This window comes from Urocitellus parryii, chromosome 11 (assembly GCF_045843805.1).
Source record: "Urocitellus parryii isolate mUroPar1 chromosome 11, mUroPar1.hap1, whole genome shotgun sequence".
Taxonomy (NCBI): Eukaryota; Metazoa; Chordata; class Mammalia; order Rodentia; family Sciuridae; genus Urocitellus; species Urocitellus parryii.
This window is the reverse complement of record NC_135541.1, coordinates 29,097,295-29,122,133: the sequence shown is the minus strand read 5'-3', so window position 1 is coordinate 29,122,133 and position 24,839 is coordinate 29,097,295. Positions and strand designations below refer to the sequence as shown.

The 24,839-nt window shown below is 49.4% G+C and overlaps 3 protein-coding genes and 1 non-coding gene across 5 annotated transcripts; 2 read left to right on the top strand and 2 right to left on the bottom strand.

The window, feature by feature from the left end:
* Nucleotides 1–3,673: 3,673 nt before the first annotated feature.
* On the top strand, nt 3,674–3,790 carry LOC113189171 (U5 spliceosomal RNA). Its single transcript, XR_003301618.1, has one exon. It is a non-coding gene; the product is annotated as a U5 spliceosomal RNA (small nuclear RNA).
* A 7,171-nt stretch (nt 3,791–10,961) lies between these two features.
* Btbd19 (BTB domain containing 19) lies at nt 10,962–17,043 on the bottom strand. Of its 2 annotated transcripts, none has more exons than XM_026397812.1 (8): nt 16,704–17,043; nt 15,074–15,287; nt 14,892–14,945; nt 13,003–13,062; nt 12,398–12,466; nt 12,193–12,324; nt 11,952–12,077; nt 10,962–11,819 (listed from the first exon to the last, which is right to left on the bottom strand). In XM_026397812.1, the coding sequence occupies exons 1-8, from the start codon at nt 16,787–16,789 to the stop codon at nt 11,685–11,687; spliced, it is 876 nt and encodes a 291-aa protein (XP_026253597.1). In that variant the 5' UTR covers nt 16,790–17,043; the 3' UTR covers nt 10,962–11,684. The 2 variants fall into 2 exon arrangements, with proteins under 2 accessions (XP_026253597.1, XP_077647209.1); XM_077791083.1 differs by lacking the exon at nt 15,074–15,287 and adding an exon at nt 13,486–13,493 and having other exon boundaries at nt 13,003–13,080; nt 14,784–14,945.
* A 2,030-nt stretch (nt 17,044–19,073) lies between these two features.
* On the top strand, nt 19,074–19,742 carry Dynlt4 (dynein light chain Tctex-type 4). The gene has a single exon (XM_026397675.2). It carries the CDS (start codon nt 19,074–19,076, stop codon nt 19,740–19,742), a length of 669 nt encoding a protein of 222 aa, XP_026253460.2.
* Nucleotides 19,743–19,849: 107 nt separating this feature from the next.
* Plk3 (polo like kinase 3) lies at nt 19,850–24,839 on the bottom strand. The gene is made up of 15 exons (XM_026397794.2): nt 24,593–24,839; nt 24,329–24,436; nt 24,124–24,240; nt 23,849–23,978; nt 23,675–23,762; nt 22,769–22,864; nt 22,479–22,677; nt 22,239–22,362; nt 21,782–21,873; nt 21,451–21,544; nt 21,228–21,311; nt 20,967–21,129; nt 20,684–20,813; nt 20,394–20,507; nt 19,850–20,277 (listed from the first exon to the last, which is right to left on the bottom strand). Exons 1-15 carry the CDS (start codon nt 24,800–24,802, stop codon nt 20,086–20,088), a joined length of 1,941 nt encoding a protein of 646 aa, XP_026253579.1. The 5' UTR covers nt 24,803–24,839; the 3' UTR covers nt 19,850–20,085.

Here is a 24,839-nt window from a genome sequence, read left to right as displayed (position 1 = left end):
TTTTTATGTGGTGCTGAGGATCGAACCCAGTGCCTCGCACATGCTAGGCAAGAGCTCTACCCGTGAGCCACAACCCCAGCCCAACCTTGCTGACTTATAAGACAATTTCTTGGGTTGTCTCTACTCACCACTCACAGTTGGGTTCTTGCCCATCTCCAACTTCCTTGTGTCTCCATGGCAGCTTTGACTTCGTTGATAAACACCTTCATGCATGACCCTCTCAGAGGAGGCTCTTTTCAGGATTTCCTTTGAAATATTGGGGGAAGCCTCCATGACCCCTCAACTCTGCATTCTGCATGCCTGAATAAACAGCACATGGACGATGTCAAAGTCTGTGGCTGGATAGACTGGAGCAGGACCCAGGCCTTTTTGTACTAAGGGTGAAGCAACCTCTGAGTTGTTCGATGGCTGAACATGGGAAAATAAATCCCAAGAAACAAATTCCCTACATGGCCCTATTCCAGCAGGACTCCCCAGGGAGTCAAAGTAAAGTCAAACAAGTTTACATTTTTATACCCTTGAGTCTGTGATGGATGAGGTCTAGCCAATTCCTGAGATGCCCACTGCCCCATTGCCAGTCATGGTGTTAATCTCTTTAGTGACCACACACTCCTTAACCAGAATTTTTTGTGTGTGTGTGGGGGGGGGGGGGGGTTGGGGATTGAACCCAGGGCCTTGTGCATGCAAGGCAAGCACTCTACCAACTGAGCTATATCCCCAGCTTAACCATAATTTTATATGTGCTTCTTTTCTGGCTGAACTGAGTTTTTTCAAATCTTTCCATTGTGCTTTTTGCTTTCTGTAAATATGGCTAAAAGCAGTAGCAATACCCATGCACCAGCCTGAACACTCTCCTCCCTTGAAAGTGTCTCTTAATTAGGCCATCATTGTTAAAAAAATATTTTTAGTTGTACATGGACACAATAATTTAATTTAATTTATTATTTTTTTAATGTAGTGCTGAGAACCAAAACCAGTGCCTAACAGGCGCTCTACCACTAAGCTGCAACCCCAGCCCTAGCCCATTATTTTTAAATTCAGTCTCACACAAAGTCTCAGGGCATGAACAAAATGTAAACAAAGTCTTTGCCAGAATGTGACAGGAATGGCCTTTGGTCTAAACTTCCAAGAGTACTCATTCTCATATGAAATCTGAAAAGAACACCCTTTATTCTCCATATTCCTATAAACATTCTGGTTTACTGAACTCCCAGAAGAATCACACATCACCATGCATGGTGTTACATGCCTGAAATACCACCAGCTCAGGAGGCCGAGACAGAGGATTGAAAAGTCAAAACCAAACTCAGCAATTTAGTAAGAACCTAAGCAACTTAGTGAGATCCTGTCTCAAAATAAAAAATAAAAGGGCTAGGGATGTGGTTCAGTGGCTAAGGCATCAAAAAATAATATTTTTGATGTCAAACTGTACTGTGTGGTTTTTCAGAGAAATCATTTTCCAACTCTGCTCACCTCTTCACACTTACTTCCCACATTCCTGCATCATTGGCATGTGGGGCAGGGGTAGAGGGGCAACACCAAGGTCAGTGAAGTCACCAGAAGGTAAAGTGGAAGCAGATCAGGCAAGTGGCCAATCAAAGCAGAGCTGGGGAAACAGAACCTAAGAATATGTTTCAGGCAGTTTGTGAGCTGGAGGACAGGAGCCTGGGCCCAGAGCAAACTTCAAGGCAGAGAGAGCCTCTGCATACCAGCCCGACAACAGGGAGGCATATTTGACCACCAGCTAGTTAGATGGGTGGAACCATCCAGATATTTAGCAACAATCAGCACAGTTTAAATTCAGTGCCTTTACTGTGAAGATTAACCAGCCCCATTGTACAGAGGCCTTGATGAGTCTGAACACACCCCTGGGCTGGAGTACAGAGCCTCATCCAGTGGGTCAGAGTATCTCTTTTATTGCCCTTCTCAGAACACTCATCCTTGGGCTAGATATAAACCCTGGATTCCATCCACCTACTCAGCAGGAATGATCCCATCCAAATATACTTCTAACACCCCACCCAAAACCAGATAAATCCCCAGCCTCCATAATTTCGCATTCACCATTTCCTCATGTTCTGATTGAAAGTTATAAACGTACACACACACACACACACACACTCAGCCTACAGCAGATGAATCAACACTACAACTGAAGTGAGGGGGGAAAGCAGTTGGCTTAAAATCCAGTGTGAGGGGTATATCCCTCATGTCCAAGGGATGGAGGCCAGATATGGATCAAGTAGTGGTTAGGTACCAGGGATTGAACTCAGGGGCACTTGGCCACTGAGCCATATCCCCAGCCCTATTTTATATTTTATTTAGAGACAGGGTCTCACTGAGTTGCTTAGCACCTCACTTTTTCTGAGGCTGGCTTTGAACTCTCCATCCTCCTGCCCCAGCGTCCCCAGCTGCTGAGATTACAGGTGTCTATCACCACACCCACTTAGGGAGGGGCTTTTGAGTGAAGCAGGGAGGGCTCAGCAGACCAGAATAGTGTAAAAGATGTAAAATCACCGTATCACTAACCACTGAAAAATCTGGCCAAGTTGGCTAACTACTGATCTCGAGCCTCAGCAGAAGATTAGAGACTATTTTGTAGGGTGTCCCCACTTTCCACAGTGCTGAGGATCAAACCTTGGGCCTTGCACATGTTAGGCAAGAACTTTACCACTGAGCTATACCTCAGTCCTTTTCAGGCTTTTTATTTATTTATTTTGTATTGAGGATTGAACCCAGGGCCTCATACAAGCTAGGCAAGTGCTCCTTTCCTGGTACTGGGAATTGAACCCAGGAGAACTTACTACTAAGCTACATCTCTAGCCCTTTTTATTTCTTATTTTCAAGCCAGGCTGGGTATGTACTTCCATTCTTCCTGCTTCTGTCCATCCAGTAGCTGGGATTTCAGATGTGTAATCCTGTGTAATCCTGCCTGGCTCTTTTCAGGATTCCCCCTACCGGAGTACTGGGAATTGAACCCAGGGGTGCTTAACCACTGAGCAACATCCCCAGCCTCCATAACTTCGCATTCACCATTTCCTCTGCCTTAGAGCACTGTCCCATCCCTCCTTAACCACTGGAAATGAATTAGATGTCATCTTCTCCAGGAGGGGTGGTGATGTGCTTCCTACAAGGTCCCACTCCCCTTGAGTTCGATGCTTGGCTTTTAGCTGCTGTTTCCCTAGGGCTGGGAGTTCCCTGCGGGTTAGAAACAAGAGGATGGAACCCTAATTGGGACTATCAATTTACCATTCCCATCCCCCCATGAGGGATTCGGCACCAATAACCTGTAACCCGTGGGAAATGCCCGCACCTCTCCGGGCAGACGAGTGCAGTCCCAGGCAGACTACAGGGAAGATGGAGAGTGAGAGCAGAGGCCCGCGGGGCTCCACGTCTGGCGCCAGTGGACCTATCAGGTCCCACAGCTGGTACATGGACCGTCCCAGAGACGCCTCAATTTGCATACCCATGGTGCACCACGAGAAGACAGCTTCGCGACGCCTGGGTTCCATCTCAAAGGGGTCGTCTCCACAATTGTAGGACGTGATGCCTGTTGAAAATCTACGTATATATAAACTGCAGCCACAAAGCGGGTGCAGAGCAGGCGCTGAATCACCATAAGTATATTAAGTGTTGTGTCTCCCTGGGAGATTGGAAGTGAGCCATGTTCCTCATACTCTGGTTTCTCTTCAGATCGTATAAATCTTTCGCCTTTTACTAAAGATTTCCGTGGAGAGGAACAATTATGAGTCATTGACCAATTTTTTGAGGTCTCACATTTTGTGAGGCTAACTCTTAAGAGTTTAAGATCAGACTTTAAAGACTGCTTATCTGTAACCTTATGTTCTGTAGTCAGGTTTTTTTTTTTTTTTTTTTAAAAACCCGGGTATCTCAAGCCTCTACTTCTCAATATGATTAGTTTTCTGTGTTTTATGCTGTGCTGTGCATTAGGTTTTTAGAGGGTTACTTTCCTGCTGAATCACGTCCTCAGATCCTACCCTTGCTTCTCATAGATTTGTGGGGTTTTCCCCATCATCTTTATTGAGATACCCTAAAAAAAGGTTACCTGTGACGGTTTTTGTTTTTCTACCTGACTTCTGAATTCTATATCCAGGGGTAAATACCTGTAGGTAGTTTGCTGGGAACTCTTTCCTCTTTTTCTCCCATTCAACTCTAAGTACTCATTGTTAATTTTCTATGTTGGAGAAACAAGACTTCCCACAAGGAGTTTTCTTTCCCCCACCCCCACCCCCACGCCCAACCTTTAAGGAGAGGAGGTCTACCTATGTTGCCCAGCTGGCCTTTAAATCCTGGGTGCTAGTGATCCTTCTGCCTCAGCCTCCTGGGAGTTGGGACCATAGGTTCCTCCCATACCTGACCTGGAGGTTTGTTTTTTAGTAGGGGGCATTACAGGGGATTGAACTCAGGGGCACTTGACCACTAAGCCACATTCCCAGCCCCGTTTTGTATTTTATTTAGAGACAGGGTCTCACTGAGTTGCTTAGCATCTCACTTTTGCTGAGGCTGCCTAAGCCTCCCAAATTGCTGAGTGCTGCCACTGTTTTGATAGTATAGACAGTCTAACTTTTGGCTGTCACAAGGTCTTAATCCTATAAGGGAGCTCATCTGATTCTATGGCTTTAAGTAAATATTATCTAATAGCTTTAACATCCAAATTTGTAGCCATCATCAGGTTCTGTTGACGTCTACCTTCAAAGCATGTTTCATCTGTTTATATTTTATCACCTCCACTGCTTCGACCTTGATCCAAGATCTCTTGCTGGATTATTGCATTAGCCCCCAAGAGAAGACTTTCCTTCTAACCAGGAAAGTTCTCTGGAATTAACTGATAAATTAAATAGGAGAAAACATAGCAAATGTATAAAAACACACATTAATAATTAATGTGGGTCACAGGAGTGTGATTGCTCAAATAACCCAATGAAGTCCAGATGTTTATAAGCCTTTCTTCATGGTGGGGGGGAAGAATGTGACAATTTTGAGGGACAAATGATTATTACGGGAATTAATAGACCTGAAGACAGAAATTAATTTGTAAAATTATTCTCTCTAGATTATTTATTTATTTATTTTTGTGATGTTGGGAATGGAATCCAGAGCCTGGTACATGTTAGCCAACCACTCTACCACAACCCCAGATCCCTCTTTAGAATTTGAGCCAGAGGGACAGAAGTTACCATGTACCAAAATCTGACCAGGCACAGTTACATTTCTCAGCCATTTGTGATAGATGAGATTTCAGGATAAGGATGGAAGGCAAATATCATATTCCTTTCTGAGGACTGTGCTCTTTCACTGAGCTACATCACAGTTTTGGGGGTCAAGTCTTATTGCCCCTAAGGGTTTGTCAGAGTAAAGCCTCTTCCAGCACTTGTTGACTTTCATGGGTCTTTAGTTCAAAATACTCAACAATAGCCAGGTGTGGTGGTGCACACCTATAATTCCAGCAGCTTGGGAGGCTGAGGCAGGAGAATGGCAAATTCAAAGCCAGCCTCACCAATGGTGAGGCGATAAGTAACTCAGTGAGACCCTGTCTCTAAATAAAATACAAAATAGGACAAGGGATGTGGCTGAGTTCAATCCCCAGTACCCCCCACCCTGGCAAAAAAAAAAAAAAATACTCAACAAAATTTTCTCTTGTGCCACCATCACTGAAGCAGCAGGGACTAGATGAAGTTCAATCTCTTTGTGACTTTTGACCTAAGCAAGAACCATAAAGGCATTTCAGTGCATCTTCACACATTAGCAGGAAGAAGCTGGGACAGAAGTACAATGTTTGATCTATACCCATCAGAAAGGATAATGAAGTCCATTTTGTATGAGGACACTGTAAATAAAAGTCAGCAGATTGGCAAAGTAGTCCAAGTTTTCAGAATGAAATATGCTATATACATTGAACATGTACAGTGAGAAAAGGATAATATGGCACAACTGTCCACGTAGGCATTCACTCCAGCAAGGCTAAAACTAGACAAAGACTACAAAAAGATCCTAAAACAGAAGGCCAAGTAGGAAAGGAAAAGGGAAAATATAAGGAGGAAACAATTGAGAACATGCAAGAATAAAGTAATCTTATTTACAACTTTTATTAAAAACTGCTGAAGGGCTGGGGATGTGGCTCAAGAGATAGCACGCTTGCCTGGCATGCATGTGGCCCGGAATCGATCCTCAGCACCACATACAAACAAAAATGTTGTGTCCGCCGAAAACTAAAAAATAAATATTAAAATTCTCTCTCTCTCTCTCTCTCTTAAAAAAAAAAAAAAAAACAAACTCTTGATTCCCATATCCTCCCTCTAGCCACTGCCCTATCATTCCTTTCTTAAAAAAAAAAAAAAAATGCTGAAATTAAAAAAACATAGTCCCTGGGCTCCTTCAATCCTAGCTGTTCTCCCTGGACCACTCTCCTCTATCTCTCTTCCACCCTTCCTTTCCAACCCAATCCCCAACACAGCAGACAACTTAAAAAATATGTAGAGAGCTAGGTGTGGTGGCACATGCCTATAATCCCAACAGCTAAGGAGGCTGAAGCAGGAAGATCAAAAGTTTTCAAAGCCAGGGGCTGGAGATTTGACTCAGTTGGTAAAGTGCTTGCCTCACATGCACAAGGCCCTAGCTTCAATCCCCAGCACCAAAAAAAAAAAAAAAAAAGGACAAGGCCAACCTCAGCAACTTAGAGGCCCTAAGCAATTCAGCAAGACCTCTCTCTCTCTCTTTCTGTATGTGTGTGTGTGTGTGTGTGTGTGTGTGTGTCTATATATATATATATATATATATATATATATATATAGACACACACACACAGACACACAGACACAGACACACACACACACACACACACACACACACACACACACAGCCCCGGGTTCAATCCCCAGTATCAAAAAAAAAAAAAAAGAAAGAAAGAAAACGAAATCCAAGCCAAGTATTGTGGCCCACTACTGTAGTCCCACCTACTGATGAGGGTGAGGCAAGAAGATTACTGGCACCCAGAAGCTCAGGACCAGCATTTACAACACAGTGAGACACCATCTCAAAAATAAGTAAGTGGGGATGTGGCTCAAGTGGTAGCGCATTTGCCTAGCATGCGTGAGGTACTGGGTTCGAGTCTTAGCACCACATAAAAACAAAATAAAGATATTGTGTCCACCTAAAATTAAAAAATAAATATTAAAAAAATTTAAAATGAATAAATAAGTAAATAAGTAAAATCAACCTCAAAAAGGTAAATCTAGGCAGGCATGGTGACACACGCCAGTAATCATAACTCCATAACTCGGGAGGCTGAGGCAAGAGGATTGAGAGTTCAAAGCCAGCCTCAGCAATTTAGCAAGGCTTTGAGCAATTTGGTGAGATCCTGTCTCTCAATGACAAATAAAAATGGCTGGGGATGGAGCTCAGTGGTAAAGTGCCCCTGAGTTCAATCCCTGGCACCAAATAAATAAATAAATAAATAAAGGTAAATCTGATCACATAATCCCTCCTGCACAGACACCTCAGTGCCTTTCCCCAGGGCTTACTTCAGATCTCCAGTCTACCCTCATCTCAGCAGAAGTCCTTATTGAACCAGGCCCCTTTTGTTCATCTTGTGGTACATGACAAGTTTGGCAAAGAAGAAAGTTTACTCATGAGGTGGCCAACTGTGAGAAGGTGGAAACCCCAATTCTCAAATCTACCTCCCCTTGAACAGGATTTAGGGATATTTATAGGGACACAGAAACAAAAGGCTCTCAGACATGGGAAAAGCTGATTGGAGTTGAGGAAGAATGAAGGACTTAGTGGCCTCTGCAAGTGTAATCAAGCTTCATGGTTCTTCCTAGAATGTATGTTCAGGGAATGGCAATATTCTCATCTCTGAGGGTGAAGTGTTGGACCCTCTGACATCAAAAAGTCAGACACTTGTATAAGCCCAAGTGAAGGGTCAGTGAATTTCAACCAATTTAAGCTACTGCCAAGTTCCTGAAAAACAACTTAGGCAACCATTACCATCATAACCAGTATGTCCCATAGCAAAGCTAATAGGAATAGCGCTTAGCTTCATGAACTCTAAAATTGATGATATAATCAAATGACTAAAAGCAAATAAAGGTGGAGAGTTTATGCAGGCTTCAAAATCTACACTCACTACTCTGTATGAAACAATCCCATTCCAACCACCATCACTGTCTTTTCTTCTTGCTGTGCTGTGGATGAACCTCAGGGCCTTGTACATGGCAGGCACTCTACCACTGAGCTGTATGCTCAGCTACCACTATCTCTTTAACCTGCTTAAAGAGATAATTAGAGATAACAATATTCCCTGAAATTGTAGCAAATGTCCTTGTTTCTCCCCCTAGAATGGAAGCTCTATGAGGCAGAGACTTGATTTTCTCTGATGCACTCTATATGGTAAATCAATACCTCCAACATGTGCACTTAGTGAGTACATGTAAAACAAATAAACAGATTTATTTATTTATTTATTTATATTTTATTTTGCTGGATATAGGATCGAACAGGGGTTGGGGAAGCACCACCATGGAGCTACATGGTATGGACAGATTGTCTCTTACTAAGTTGTCCAGACTGGACACAATTCTCCTTCAGCCTTCTGAGCAGCTGGGATTACAGGCATGTGCCATCGTGCCTAGCACCACACTTCTCTTTTCTTTCTTTCTTTTTATACCAGGGATTGAACCCTAGGATGCTTAACCACTGAGCCACATCTTCCCAGGCTCTCAAAGTGTTTGGCTGTAAGGGTAAAATTTCTAAGCTGACTCTAAACTGCAAAATTAAAATGTAAAAGACCCGGGCATCGCAAAGTTCCTCTGCTACACCCAGATTCCTGAGATAGTTAAGACAACGCCCTACTGGTCATTTAGCCTAGGGCCCTGTGCAGTTTGTCACAGGGCCCGAACCAATCAGTTTGAATGTGTAACCCGCTTAGGAATGACCAATCACCCCTGCCCGACCTGTTCCCGCCAATGAATGTGCTAATCACGTCTCAGAGTTGTTGTTCAATTTTCCCGCGCCTCATGATGATTTGTTCTGATGTATGCAAAGCCCACCACCCTCTCCAGAAAGTGTACTTAAGCTCTGCTTGACGTCTGCTCTGGGCTCTGGGCTGCTCTCCCTTCTTGAGTGAGCACGGAGCCCCAGCGCGCTGGAATGGATCCCCAATAAATCCCCTTTTGCCAATTGCATGGAGTAAGTCTCTTGTGTGGTCTCTCCCTCCGACGCTCTGCCGGACCCCTTTTACATGGCCAGATTGCTTAGGGCCATACTAAGTTGCTGAGACTGCCCTCAAACTCGAAATCCTCCAGCCTCAGCCTCCTAAATTGCTGGGGTTACAGGCATGTACCACCACATCAAGCTATCACAAAAGGCATAATACTCCACTTGGTCTACACTATGCTTTTTTTTCAGTAAAGATCATGCAAATCTTTTGTATCATTGTAGGACTATACCATAGTTAATTTAACCAGACATCTATTAATGGACATATAATTTTCAATTTTCACTCTCCATCCAGGTGCAGTGATACATGTCTAGTTGCTCAAAAGGCTGAAGCAGGAGGGTTATCACAAGTTTGAGGCTAACCTGGGAAATTAGGGAGACCCTGTCTCAAAATTTTAAAAAAAAAAGGGCTGGTGATGTAGCTCACGGGTAGAGCACTTGCCTAGCATGTGTTAGGCCCTGGGTTCAATCCCCAGTATCACAAAATAAAGTGTTGGGGTTCCCCCCCCCCACTATTTAAACAATGTTGCTTGAAGTGGTACTACTGGGTGAACACATTTTTGAGGTTTTTTTTTTTTTGTACTAGGAATTGAACCCTGGGGTGTTTTACCACTGATGTACATCCCTAGTCTTTTTTTATTTTGACAGGATCTGGCTAAGTTGCTGAGGTTGCCCTCAACTTGCAATCCTCCTGCTTCAGCCTCCCCAGCTGCAGAGATTACATGCTTGTGCACTACAACCCGAACCTTTTCAATCTTGAGAGAGTGACAAATAACTATTTTTTATTGGCATGCAATATATTTTTGTATAAAGTCCCTGAGACAGATATTAAAATATTTTCTTCTAAATAGTCAATTGCCCTCATTTTAGATTGATATCTTTTTTTTTTTTTTAGTGAGAGAAGAGAGAGAGAGAGAGAGAGAGAGAGAGAGAGAGAGAGAGAGAATTTTTAATATTTATTTTTTAGTTCTCCGCGGACACAACATCTTTGTAGGTATGTGGTGCTGAGGATCGAACCCAGGTCGCACCCATGCCAGGCGAGCTCGCTACCGCTTGAGCCACATCCCCAGCCCTGATATCTTTTTTTGAGAGAGAGAAAGAATTTTTTAATATTTATTTTTCAGTTTTCAGTGGACACAACATCTTTATTTTATTTTTATGTAGTGCTGAGGATCCAACCCAGTGCCCCGCGCAGGCCAGGCGAGCACGTTATGGCTTGAGCCACATCCCCAGCCCCATAGATTGATGATATCTTGTTTTACAACTTCTTTAAAACTTTTTGCCCAGTGTGAAGGCCTACATCTGTTGTCTCAGCTGCTGAGCAGTCTCTAAAATTAGAAGGACTGTTGGGGAGTTCCTGACCAGCAAGGCAAATTAGCAAGACCTTGTCTCAAAAAAAAAAAAAAAAAAAAAAAAGCTAAGAATGTAGCTCAGTAGTAGAGTGCTCCAGGGTTTAGTCCCCAGTGCTGGAAGTTAGGAGAACTCTTTATGGAATAAATAGGGAAATGAAGTCATTCACTTAGCATTTACCGAACACTGATTATGTGACTGAGACTGATGAAAAAAACGAATAAGGCACTACTCCAGGCCTCAGGGATCTTTCTTCAGGGAGATTCAGGTCCACAGGAAGACAAGATGTAAGATGAAAGAGGTGAAAAGTGGAAACCTCAACAACAAGGGAGCAAATCCTGAGTACCTCCCAGGGGAGAATTTTTGCAAAAGCAGGGATGAAAGAAGAGTTGCTAAATGCTCAGAAACCACAATAGTTTTGAATGCCCAGCGAGTGTATTAGGGATATAGAGGGACTTAAGGGAAGTCGACTTGACAATCTGATAGGGCTGACTGCATGTGGGAAATCGATTGAGGGGTGAAGACAAGAAGGGTTATAAGACGTGATAGGCAGGATAGGCTAAAGACTGAAACATCTGGAAAGATCTTTTAAGAAGTAGAAAGACCTGAGGCAAGTGCGAGGGAGAGGGATGGGGCAATGATGACGTCCAAGTTTCCGGCGTGGGCGCTCACGGAAATGAGAAACAGAACCGGGACAGTGCTGGGGGAAAGACAGGGAGCTCGATTGTGCACTGAGGTGTCTGTGGGGCACTCAAGGAACGATCTCCAGGAGGAAGAGCTATTATTAAAGAAGAGGCTGGACCGAATAGACACGTGGGCGCAATCAGAGTACACCTGCGCACGAGAGTGCCCCGCCGTGGAGTGAAAGAAACCCTCGCTTTTGGATTTCGCCATCGTGAGAAGGCACTGGACCAGCACTCTTCTCACAGCCCCGCCCTAGGCCGGTCGTCTCGCACAGGGCGCGGCACCCGAGAACAAGCCTTCCGGCTCCCGGAAGGCGCGGCATGCTGGGAGCGGAAGCCCGCTCCAACCGCAGAGCACGTTGGGAACTGCAGTTTTGAGTAGGCCAGGAATTCCTCTCTAGTCACGGCCTTGAGTTACTTGAAGGGCAGGTCCAGAAAGCGGTGGTGCTCCCGGGGCAGGGTCCCCCTCCGTCGGCGGCACAGTGCTCCCCGGGCCGCATCCCCTCTCCTCAGGGCATGACACTTCCACGCCTCCACGATCTGCTCCACCTACAGGGGAAGGCGGGTCACCGCGCAGCCCTGCAGTGCCTCTTCGCCAGGGAGACACTGGGCAGAGCGCACCCCTAGCTCCGGGTCCCCACGTTGCGGAGTTGATCTGAGCCTGGCTCCCCGCGTCCTCACCGGGATAAACGGCTCCCGCCGGTTCTGCTCTTCCAGGGCGCTCAGCTCCGCCGGGGCCAGCAAGGCCAGCCTCAGCTCTCGCACCACCGGGGCCGCCACCTCAGCCACAGGCCGCTCCAGCACCGCCTGCGAAAGCCAGCATTGAGACCGGGCATGGCGGGAGCACCCGCCCCACCTCCAGCTCGCTGGGTTCCTGCTGCCGGTGCCGCCTTCAGCGCCCTGGGTTCCCACTCCCTCTCACCGCGCCCACGCGCGCCCAGCTCCAGGCTGCCCGGACCAGCTCGAGCTCGTCCACGCAGAGCTTGTCGCTGCGCAGCAGGGGAAGCAGCGCAGCGGCCGACAGCTCCAGGAAGCCACGGGTCCGGAGCGCCTCCTGCGGGCGGGGGAACCGATCAGGGGAAAGCAGAATGGTGTGGGGTTAGAAATATGAAGGTGGGGAGTAATACCTGGCTGTGGGCTTCTATGAAAGCTATGCACCGCTCCTGCAGCGGCCCCAGGCCAAAGGTTACAGCCACCTGGGAGCAGAATGAGGAAGTTAGGTTAGAGATTGGAGAAACCATGTAGCCCTGCCCTCCACCCTGGGAACCATCACTGCGAACCTGACCCTACTTCCAGTTGGGGAGGATGACAAGGCCTCTGGAAACTAGAACCAGTGAAAGTCCCTGTTTGCATATCCACACACAGTGCACACTAAAGAAGGCAGGACACCTCCTTCAAATCCCATCCTGGGGCCTAGGCTTGGCTTCCCTTCTCCAAACCCCACTCTTCACCTTCCTCGGCTGAGAACCATTTCCCAGCTTTTATAGAAGACTAGCAAAGATCTTCTGTTCTTCAACTCTTGCTCCTACACCTGACTCTGCTAGTGAACCCTGGATCCCACTTATCTAGGCACATAATTTATCCCATAAACATCCTTGGGACATTCCTACCCCCTTCCATGTATCTAGGTTATTCCAGGACAGACACAGGAGGTCTAGACTCCTGGTTCCTTGGAGCCCAGTACCACATACTGAAAGCCAGACTTCTCCTAGGTCCATCCAGCAACACCCACCTGCAGAGCCTCACAAACCAATTCCACGTCCAGCACCTTCACCACAAACTCCAGACACAGCTGGAAACAGAAATAAATCTGAGTTGTGTGGAGATGTCTCTACTCCAAGGCCCAGACCTAATAAAGTAGTGAGCAGGCTTGAGGGTTAGCCCATCCAGACTCCGATTAGCCCCAGACCCATCCAGGCCTGGGGAAGCCAGGAATTGCCAGGGCCTGAGATTTGGCAAGCCCAAAGAAACTGGAGATTAGCAAAGCCAAGCCCAGAAAACCACCTTCCAGTACACTTGCCACTAATCAGATCAGATAAGACCCATGCAAAAATTCCACTCTCTTCTCAGGATGCTATTTTCTTCCATTTGTTCCTTTCCTGACTTGAGAACATTTCTATTTTTATCAGAAACTTGAATTTCATCCTTAACATCTCTCATTGTCACCCAGAAAAGCACTGGGTCATGCCAGTTCCACTTCATCTCTGAAAACTACCCACTTCTCTTTTGAGTTTCTGCCACCCCCATCCTAGCCACATCCACTTGACTTGACTGATGCACTAGAGTCCTGACTGGTTTGATGAGCCCTTTCTATTTCTTACACTCCCTTCTCCCCTTAGCTTCAAATCCCATTCCCTTACCTGAAACCTTCAGTAAATCTCCACTGTACTCATGTTGAAAAAAAACAAAATTCTTTTTCTTTTGTTGTGTGTGTGTGTGCTTGCACAAGTTGGTCAGGGATTGAACACAGGGCCTCACCAGGCTAAGCAAGCACTATACCACTGACCAATACTCCCAATCCATAATCTAAATTCCCCTCCCTATGCCCTTTTTTTTCTTGCAGTACTGAGGATTAAACACAGGGGTGCTCTATCTTTGAGCTACATCCCCAACTCTTTTTATTTTTTATTTTGAGACAGGATTCACTAATTTGGCTTTGACTTGCAACCCTCCTACTTTAGCCTCCTGAGTCACTGGGATCATAAGTGTGTACCAGCATGCCCAATCCAGAAGTCTAAATTCTTTACTTTCTTTGGAACCAGGAATCGAACCCAGGGGCAGTTAACCATGGAACCACGTCCCCAGCCCTTTTTATATTTTATTTTGAGACAGGGTCTAACTAAGTTGCTTTGAACCTCACTAAGTTGCAGAGGCTGGCTTTGAACTTGCAATCCTGTCTCAGCCTCCTGAGTCACTGGAATATAGGTATGAGCCACCACACCCAAACAGAAATCTAAATTATTTTTTTATTATTATTTTATTTATATTTTAGTTCTTGGCAGACACAACATCTTTGTATGTGGTGCTGAGGATCGAACCAAGGCCGCACACCTGTGTAGTCGAGCTCGCTACCGCTTGAGCCACATCCCCAGCCCAGAAGTCTAAATTCTTGAAGACCCTGAATGAACCAGCTCCTGGCACTCTCTCCAGTCATATCTTGCCCCCTTCTGTTCTCACATCCTATCCAACCACACCAAATGTCTCACTACCTCCTTTAGTACCTCTGTAACTGGGATGACATCTTCCCACTCTCCCTGTGAAAAAACTGCTCATTCTGCCAAATCACAAATGTTTCCTCCTCCAGGAATTCTTTCCCCACATAGCCTCAGTGCTATTTACCCTATATATCACACTTGTGCCACAGGGTTAAGTGTTTCCTTTAAAGATAGGAATCAAGGCTGATTTATCCTTCACTCATCAACACCTGATGTTCAATTAGCCTACTCGGGGCATGTGAGGATTCTGTGCATACAGACTCACATGCATGCCTTGTGTATACAGAGATACCTGTACTTCTATGTGTATACACATTGCCCTCCAGGTCAGAGTATGTAAAATAGGGTATGAATTGGGTCCATGAGAGGCAAGGGAAACCAACCAGGACCTGGCACAAAAACCTACCTCTCGCAGTTCTTCTAGCCCATACTCCACAGCTGCCGTCAACACCTCCAGCACCTACAAAGTGGGTGGTTGGGGGACCAGAAGAGAGTTTCCCCTGACTCTTGGCCCACAGTGTGATGGGCAGACTCCTGCCTCTTGTACCCCCAGCCACTCCCACCCAGGCCCCTGGTCAGTGGGCTCACAGAGTGGTGGTGCAACTTGACACTGTTGGTATACAGGAACTCCAGCACTGCCAAGAAGGCCTCAGCTGGCACAGTGCTTAGCACCACAGGACTAGGCACCCCGGGGCCCAGCTCTGTGCCCAGCAGTCGCTGGAAGAAGTTGCATCTACAGGCCAACAGGCACCGGTGGGCAAATACCTCCTGCCGTTCTTGACCGACCACAAAGCAAACATCACTGTGGAAGAGAGGGGCAGAGAGCCAGAGGAAAGGAGTCCAGAGCCTAGAGTTCAATTTGGGCTTTACTTTTGCCCACTCTGAACCTTCGTTTCCTTATCTGTAACATAAGACAGGGTTTAGCCTTCCAGGAAAAGGTCTGGTATACACAGACGTGAGTTCCACTCCCACCTCTATCCATGGTATTGCAGGCAAGTGACTTCTCCCCCCGCACACACTGGGTCATATCCCCAGCCCATTCTTGTTATTGTTGCTATTATTTTTGGAGAAGGGTCTCACTAAGTTGCTGAGGCTAGCTTTGAACTTGCCTCAGCCTCCTGAGCCGCTGATATTATGTGCATATGCCACTGTGCCTGGCAATTTCCTATCTTTTAACCTTAAGTTTCTCACCCCTGACCTCAGAGGAGATGACTGTGCTTGATTGCGAGGGGGCAACAGGGTTAATAAAAGTAAGATTGATCCCAACTCCCCAGCCCCTCCCCAGTCTGAGTCTTTGGGGAGGGAAAGCTCTTCTTGGTACCTCCTCCAGTGGCTGCAAACTCAGCTGTTTTTCAGCCCTCCTCCAGGGAGGAGGGAGTGGGGGTGTAGGGTGCAGAATGTGCATTAACTGTAAACAGACATGGCAGTCATGCACCATAATGAGGCCAGACCACATTTTCCATCTTCATGATCACTTCCGGCCCCAGTTTCTGGGCCCCTGAACAAGGTAGATGGTAGAAGACAAGAGAAAATATGTGTTTCTTAGAGCCTTCTAGTCTCATAGTCCAAGTCGTGAGGTTCCTACTACTCAGACCAGACTGCAACCCCCAGAGAAGCAGGGTTATGGGAACTACCAACCCTGGGGAAGAGTCCAGATTTGAGATACTGGGGCCGGGGGAGAGCTACATTTTAGCTCTCCTGACCAACCCTGCCCCAAGTAAACTCTATCCCTATTTTCAAACACCATTAACATTTTGGGCAAACAGTGGTCAGCACCCTTGAACTACTTCCTGTCTGGAACTCTGGCTCAATCCCTTGAGCTTTCTTCCTCTTTTGAATTCCCAATTCTCAGAACAGGCTCCTGCTTCTTCAAGGAGAGAGGCCCCAACATCTAAGTGCTCAATGGGAGGGAGTCAAGTTACATCGCATTTTTCAGGCTCTTTTCCCCTCTGAGAGGAGCTCAAGATTCACAGAAGGATTTTGCTTGAGCTCACACAGCAGCCCAGGGCTCTATCCCCCACAGCCCCCCACCGTGGCTCTCAAGATATCATGGACACTGAGAAGCTGGTAGCCATCATCTACATTTGGTCCCCACCGACTGAGTTCGCCAGGGAGGAAGGCAAAGTCCTTTTCACCTCTTCACCCAGGGCCTCCCCAGAGTCATGGGGCTATGCAAAGTCAGCTAGGGAAAACTTACCCACCGGGCCCACTTCCTCACCTGTATTGGGGGTTGTTGACAAGACTTCGAAGTGCTGTGGAAAAGGAAGCAGTCTGCCCATGCACAACTAGTCCTGGATTCTCCATGCATGGAGTGGGGCAGGGAGAAAAAGAAAGTGGAGTGGTTTAGGAGGTCTGCTGCTGTTGGTCTGTGGGAGGCCTGGTCAGGCCTTAGAGCTGGTGAGATTAGAAAGGCCTGAGAGAGGCAGGAGCTCAGGAAGCCTGTTTACTGAGAATCTAAAGTTTAGGGATGAAGAGAGGCTCAGGAATAGGGATAGATATGGTGGGGGTAGAGGTAGGGGACCTGGAGAGGCTGAGGCCGGAGCGCCAGTAGTCCAGGGGAGAAGCTGGTGTGGGATGAGGCCTGGGCTGGGAGCTTGCCCAGGCGGCAGCGTTGGGGTGGGAAGCCTGTGGGTTTCCATGGAAACTGGAGCCCAGCCTAAAAGGAGGCCCCGCCCATCTCCCCACAGGCCTGGTGGAAAACTTTAGCCTGTGGAAGGACCCTAAACACAGTCTTGAGAGCCTTAACTCTGGTCCTGACCTGCCACAATTTCAGAATTCAAGCTCCTGCTCTCCCCCAGTCATAGGTTAAACTCAGGTTAGGCAGGCCTGGGAAACCTCACCTCCACAGGGAAAATCCTCATTCCATGGATGATTTTCTGGGCCCAGACATAGTTTGCTGGAGAGGGGGTAGTCCCATCCCTTCCAGGGTAAAGTGAATTGTCTGCTCTGACAGAAGCATGGCAGCCTCTGGCATCCTTGAAATGCAGCTGGGTAATCTAGGTACTGGGGCACACAGGGGTGTGGCCAACTGGGGACAAGCCCCAGGGCACTTGGGTCAGTAAGGGTCAAGAGACTGGACTCAGGTTTACCACTGAGTCATAGCTTTCAGGACTTGGTCCTCCTATCTGAGCCAATGGGCCTCCCCACCCCCGCACAAAGCCCAGAACTGAGGAAGTCATCCAAGCCCCACCCCAGCTCAGTGCCTGGAGCGGAAATGTTTGTCCTGGTTGAGACTGATGCGGAGACGATAGAGCAATGACGTGCTCCTTCCTGTCTGCCTGGATCCTGGATTCCTGAGCAGCCACCCCTGCAGCCTTAATGTCCTCCCACACATACCCTAGGCCCTGTGATTTGTTCATAAATGGCCAGTCATCTGGCCATTTCACAAAGTTAGAAATGGAGAATGGCTCAAGAGTCCTGGGGCTTTCTAAGCAGAGCCCCTAACTATCGGTTGTCTGGTGGTGGTAGTATGTCCCTGAGCTCAAGACTTTATAGGCCTTTCTCCCCAATAACTCAGGGGTACCCCATCCTCAGCAGGTGCTCATAGTAGTAACACTCTTAGGTTATTCCAGAGCCAAGTTGGAGGAAGGGAGGGACTCTGGGAGGAAGGAGTGCTTGCCCTAGCAGCCCATGGCAACTGCAAAACATGGCCCTTCCTCCTCCCACCTGCAAGTCAGGCTAGCTGGGCCAGGGCTGTGGAGCCGAGAGAGCTTGGAGACCAAGGTTGCAGGTGAGTCAGGTGCCTGAGGGAGTTTCAGGAGAGGAGGGCAACCATCCCAGAAGTGGTTCTGTAGGAGGTGCAGTCACAGGACAAAAGCAGAAGGAAGAAAGAGTTTCAGTGGTCACCTGCCCCCAGCCTCAGCCTGTTGTAGTGGCTGAGTGAGTTTTCTGTGCCCTATCAGAGCAGGAATGGTAGAAGGTGACTGGATTCAATATCCCCAGGGTTAGTGGGATCTGTGGAAATGAAGGAGTTGGTTCTGTCCATCCTTTCTGGTTAAGGGTTGCAGGCACCACTTCTACTCTCCAGGCTGAGTCAGAAGCCAGCTTCATCTCCCCCTTATGCTAGTGAAGTCAGGTGGAAGGGAGAAAAGTAAGTACAATAGATCTCACTTAGCCAACCTACATAGTGCCCAAGGCAAAGTGGAAACCAGGATGGCAAAGACTAGCTCAGAATTATAGACTGAGTAGCGTCTTTTCCCCTCTTTGTCCCTAACAGCTCTTAACTCTCTAAGCACCTAGAAACCCACCCAGCTTGACTGTTTGATCCACTTGTTCCAAAAACACAGGTAAGAAGTGGGTAAGGGAAAGTTTGACACAGTACTGTGCCACCTAGACCCAGCTACTTGGGAGGCTGAAGTGGGAGAATCATTTGAGCCCAGAGGTTCAGGATCAGCCTGAGCTACATAGTGTGTGACACCACTTCAAAAAAAAAAAAAAAAAAAAAGGGAAAAGCCAGCCGGTGTGTGTGGTGGTGGGTGGTAAATAAGAAGAGGGGTATAAAAACCCTTCACATCACTCAGCAACAGGGGACGCAGAAAGATGGCCATTGAAGCCCATCCTAAACGTGTGTCTTTCAACCAGCAAGCCCATGGCTGGCAGGCCTCTGCCCCCAGGACGCCAGGAGGGACACCAGGAAGAGACTGCCAAAGATTTGGGGCCTAAACTACCACCAGTACGGCCCCGTGGTCGCCTGCCCAGCATTGATGAGGCTGGACCTGCAGCTGTGGGCCCAGCCTCCCGCCGTGGCTCTGTGTTGGGTCCAGCCACATCCTTCTCACGCCGCAACTCACTGGCTGGGCCAGTCACTGGTCCTGGAGGTCGGCGACAATCCCTGGTCCCAGCGCCCCCTCTAGGTTCTCGGGTCAGCTTCTCAGGGTTGCCCCTGGCGCCAATCCGGCAGGTAGCACCTTCGTACCGCATGGAGCCTGCGCCTGGAGAATGCTGGGAGGCTGCCCGTGCTCAGCGTGCTCTGGAGGCAGCCTTGGATGCCAGGTTGCGGGATGCTTCCTACTCTGGTTCGGAGGCTGGGAGGCTGACTCGAGAGCTGTGTGAACAGATGCGTGCGCACCTGCGTGAGTTCAGCCCACCGCGCTATAAGCTTGTGTGCAGCGTGGTGTTGGGGCCGCGCACCGGCCAGGGCGTGCATGTGGTCAGTCGCGCGCTTTGGGATGTAGCACGCGATGGACTGGCTTCTGCTACCTTCACTAACGCTTCACTTTTTGCGGTGGCCACCGTCCACGGGCTCTACTACGAATAAGCAGGCCGAGTTCTGCAAAAGGTTTATTATCCCAGAAGGAGGGCCCCCTGGGGTTCACATCCCAATAAATAAATGTCTGTCAATAAATAAAAGTGGTCCATAAATAATGCCCCTAATTTGGGGCTAAGGCTCAGGCTTATCTCAGAGAGGGGGTAAGAAATAGTAAGGACAAGCCACCCCAACTCTAGTAAAGCTGGTCCCTGATTCCCTGGGGGATTCAGCCCAGAGCCCCCAGTGAGGCACCAATGGAACAGAGAGGGCCACAAAGGCAAGGGCCAGAGCCTTACAGGCACAGGCCTCAGGTTTGAGGGCTTGGGTCATGGCCTGCTCTGCATGGTGGGGCCTAGGCTGGACTACGGTCCCTGAGCAGCCGCAGAGCATATCGGAGTCGCTGCTTCAGGTCCGGGGAGCAGCCCAGCTGCCGGAGGTGGGAAGCGAGGTAAGTACAAGCACTGCGATTTCGGGCCACAAAAGTCACAAGGAGGGGCTCCCAGCCGCTGAGGATCAGCTTGGTGTGGTCCCCATAGAAGTTCACCTGTATACAAGGAGAAGGATATTGATCAGGGCCAGGGCCAAGGCTCCAGGCCCAATATTCTTCCCAACATCCTAGGCCTCCCAGACCTTCCCTCCAACTCCAGGGTGGGCTCTTACCTGGACAGTGCCATCACTAAATAGCATGAGGAGGGCCTGATCAGTCTTGACCCACTGCAGCAGCAAGGGTGGGCCAGGCACCTCCACCTCTTCCACACTGGGCAGATCTCCACCCTGAGAGCAGGAGCAGGGTAGGTCACTGGTCTGACATGAATCAGATGTCTCCATTGATGTCTCCTTTTCTTACGGGTTCAGCCTTTAGCTTTGAGCCCCTCCTCCCATTACCAAAGGGGAACTTGAAGTAATGAGGATGTGTAAATATTCAGTATGCTCGACCCTTACCCACATACCTTCATGAGGTGCTGCTCCATGTAGGAGGCAAAATATCGTAGGATGCCCAGCTGAGGTTGCAGAGCTCGAGGTACAGCACCCACAGAGAAAGAGAAGTGCTTTGTGCTGGTGGGGTTGTAGTGCACAGTCCTAGAAGTGGGGGGAGGCCAAGGTCAGAGGGAGCCCTGCACTAATACCCTTCTGACGAGAAACCCTAGGCCCCTGAGTCTAGGAACACATGCCAAAGTACAGCCCTGATGAGTCCAACACCCTGGATACAAGACACCCCAGCACAGCACTTACTTCCTGTTGGCTGACAAGGCCATGTGTGTGCCATCATTGAAAAGCACTGCTACCCGTCGGCTGGACAGTTGATACCCAAAGCCAAATTTGTTGGAGTAATCAACCCACTTGCTGACCCACACCAGAGGCTCTGGCTGTGCCAGAGGGGCTGGGTTCTGTTCCGCTGTCAAGGGAAAAAAGGAAATAAGGGACCTGCTCCTTCCTAGCCTCCTAGTCAAACAACTCCCAACAATATTAACACACACCTGACCCCAGCCTTACCTGGGGGCATGAAGGCCACACAGTTTCTCAGAGCACAGAGGGCCGACTCTACCACAGTGGCCACAGTTAGACCTTCTTCAAATCCTGAAAGGAACAGAGCACTGAGATTTAGGCATTAGCCCTCCCTAGACTCAGATCATGTCCCTCTGTCAACTCCTTCCCTCTGGTTCCTGGTCTCTGCCTCAGCAAGTTTTAGCAAGTCTCACACTCCTTGGTTCCTCACCATCTCCACTGCTCGCCAGCGTCCCACGGGGTGAGCTGTCTTCAGCAGCTGTCTCTACCAGGCTGACAGGGGCTGGACCAGAAGTTGCTGGAGCCTAGAGAGTTGGGTAGGGACAGGGAGTGAGATAGGCCCTGAAATCGAAATCCTTGAAAGTCCATGGCCTAGCCCTGCCCTGGTGTCGAGGGCACCCTGGGTCAGCCCCAGCCTGCTAATGAAACACAGCCAATTAGGCCACCACGAGGCTGGATGCTTCATCAGCCTTTTATCCCGGGCTTCCTTCAACTGCTAGGTGGGGTGAGTCAGGGGAACAATGCCCACGTGAGCACCTCACCTCGGGCCTGGCATCTGGATGGCCAATAGACGTGCGCATGAGGCCGTTCACCAAACAGGAGACCTCGTCCTGCTCCTCAGGATGGTTTTTATCTGGAGGTAGGGGGGATAGTCTTCAGTGTTCTGCCCAATCCCATTGTCCACAGGGATGACACAATGATAGGCCTTCCCAAGTACCTGGACAACACACATTCTCCTCAGGAGTTCGCAGGCATCCACACTCTCTTTCTTTTGGTACTGGGTGCTTTACCACTGAACTACATCTCCAGCCCTTTTTATTTTTGATTTTGATATACAGCCCACTAAGTTGCTGAGGCTGGCCTCAAACTTGTGATCCTCCTGAGTCGCTGGAATTACAGGCATGAGCCACCACACTCAGCTGCACCCATACCTCCATGCCCCAAAAATGAATATCACAAGTCTCTCTGTCACTTAACACCCTGACACCCTAGACTTACTCTTCTTCTTCCTTCCAAACAGGCTCTTGGTAACTTTGGCAAACAGACTCCTTGCTGGGTTAGGGGGTGTCAAGTCCGGGACTGTTATGCAACTGCTGACAGGAAGCCGGTCAGGGGTGTAGCCCTGTGGAGAGAAGCCATGTCAACATAGAAGAGAGACCCCAGGGGTCCTCTCAATTGCCCACATTTAATCCCCTGGGAATATGCAGACTGAACTCAGGTGTCTGGAGAGTCACAGACCTTGGTAAAGAAGTCATGGCGCAAGATTTGGTCAATAGAGGGACGGTCTCGGGGTGAGGCTCGAAGGATGGCCGCCAGGAGCTGCCGGGCAGACAATGAGAGGCTGGCAGGCAGCGTGTAGTGAACCTGCTTGATGCAGCGGTACGTTTCTTTCAGGTCAGCAGTCTCAAAGGGGGGAGTCCCACAGAGCAGTGTGTACCTGTGGGGCAGGGATAAGGGGGTCAGGAGTAAAGTGGTTGAAATGCCCAGCCTATGTACCCACTACCTGTCAGCCACTGACTGACACTCACATGACACAACCCAGTGACCACACATCCGCCTCAGGGCCATGGCCCTGTCTCAGTAGCACTTCTGGAGCCACATAGTTGGGGGTGCCACAGATGGTTCTGAAAGAGGGTAGAGAAAAGAGGGACAGCTCAGACCCAGCCCAGCAGTATCCCCATCCCTGCCCCCGCTGTGAGTCCAGACAAAGCAGCTGCTTGTCACCAAAGGCCAGAGAGCTCTTGCTTGTCCTGGGACAATGGATGCCAGAGATGGCAGCTGAGTCCCCGCCTACCCGCCTGCCCCAGCTGCTCAACAGTACTGCAGCGCAGGGGGAGGCCATGACCCCCCAACCCAGCCCCCTCCTCCAGGGTCAACACAGAGGGTCCATCACTGATCCCTTCCCCCACTCCCGTCTGTCAAACACCCATCAGGCTGTCACCTCCCATGGTCTGTGCTGCATACACACCAACACCAGCTGTCACGTCCCCCATAAACATTCATCTGCTACCCATGCTATCTGTGTCATGCACACTCAGTCACAGTAGCCATGGCAGGGTCTTTTTACATACACACACAGAGGGTCGTGTCCTGCCATTCCCACACTGTCTCACATACACACTGCCTGGCTTATGTCACATTCTCCTTCCAGGGTCAGTCATATACCTTCAAGAATCCTTACACCCAAATCTGTTTCTGGGACTGAGTCACCTATCCCATCTGTGTCACACAGTAGGACTCTCATCCTCCCCACGAGTCCCCTCAAGTGAGGCTGCCACCTCCACCTTCACATATACACAAACAGCCCATTTACCCCTTCCCTATTCATCACATGGACACATCAGGCGGTCACTTTGCTTCCCACATACATACTCACTATCTGTCACACATCACCTGTGTCATACACAGATTGTAGCCACCCCTCAAACACTCACTTCTTCCTCTGCTCTGGGGGCTCTAAGCGAGCTGCCAGCCCAAAATCCCCCACCTTCAATTCCATGTTATCTGTGATGAAAAAATTTCCTAGAGGGGACAGAGAGGTATGTCAGATTTCTTCCTCATTCTATCCCCCAGGCCCCCAACCCTGTTGGCTCACCGAAGAGTCTCACCTAGCTTGAGGTCCCGGTGCAAGATGCCCCGCTGGTGCAAGTACTTGAGGCCAGAAAGGATCTGCCGCAGGTAGTAGCGCACCTCTGGTTCCAACAGGGTGTGCCGCGCCTTCCAGATGTGGGCTAGGGACTGCAGAGAGCCGCTGATTCAGCCCCTGTTCGCCCTCCCTGAGCCTCCCTCTCGGCATGCTCCACGAGGAAGGCAGGGCCCTAGCACTGGGTCTTAAGACGCACCCTACCCGGCCCCAGTCACCGCTGAAATCCCCATCCCTCACCTTTCTGCTGCAGAGCTCCAGGAAAATGTATATGTTGTCAGCATCCTCGAAGTGGTGAGAAAAACGAACGATATGGCGGTGCTGCAGGTCTCGGTGCAGCTCAATCTCATTTAGGATCTGCCATGGGGGTGCGGGGTCATCATCCTTCCGGGGTTCCCACCCCATCGACCCCACTTCACCCCTCGCCCGCTGGGCCTGGACCCACCTTCTCGCGTTGATGCGGCTTGGCGACGCGGCTCTGCGGGATGACTTTGACCGCATAGGCGCTGCGGGTCTCTGTGTCCGTGGCCTCGTAACAGCGGGCGAAGCCCCCCTAGGAGGAGGTGGGTATCAGGCCAGGCGCTCCAGGGGAGGGGAGGCCGGGTCTGGTCCGCATGGTTCCCACGTCGGGTTCAGGCGCACCCGCCCTGCCTGGCAGGGTTTCTGCCCGCCCGCGTGAGCACCACTCCCCAGACAGCCCCTGGCCCACCTTGCCCAACAACCGGCCTTTGAAGTAGGTGCGACCGCTGCTCGGGTCCGTGATGAGGCGCCCAGGATCTGGCGCCGGTGGCCCAGCCAGCGTCTCCTGCTCAGATCTGGGCAAGGCACTCGGAGGCGGCCCCGGTCCAGCGGGGGGCGCGGGCGGGGCGGCAGCACGCGGGAAAGGGCGCGGGGACAGGAAGCCCGCGGCGGGCTCCATGCGGGCGGCGCCTCGCAGCGCGGGCCCGGCTGGTTCT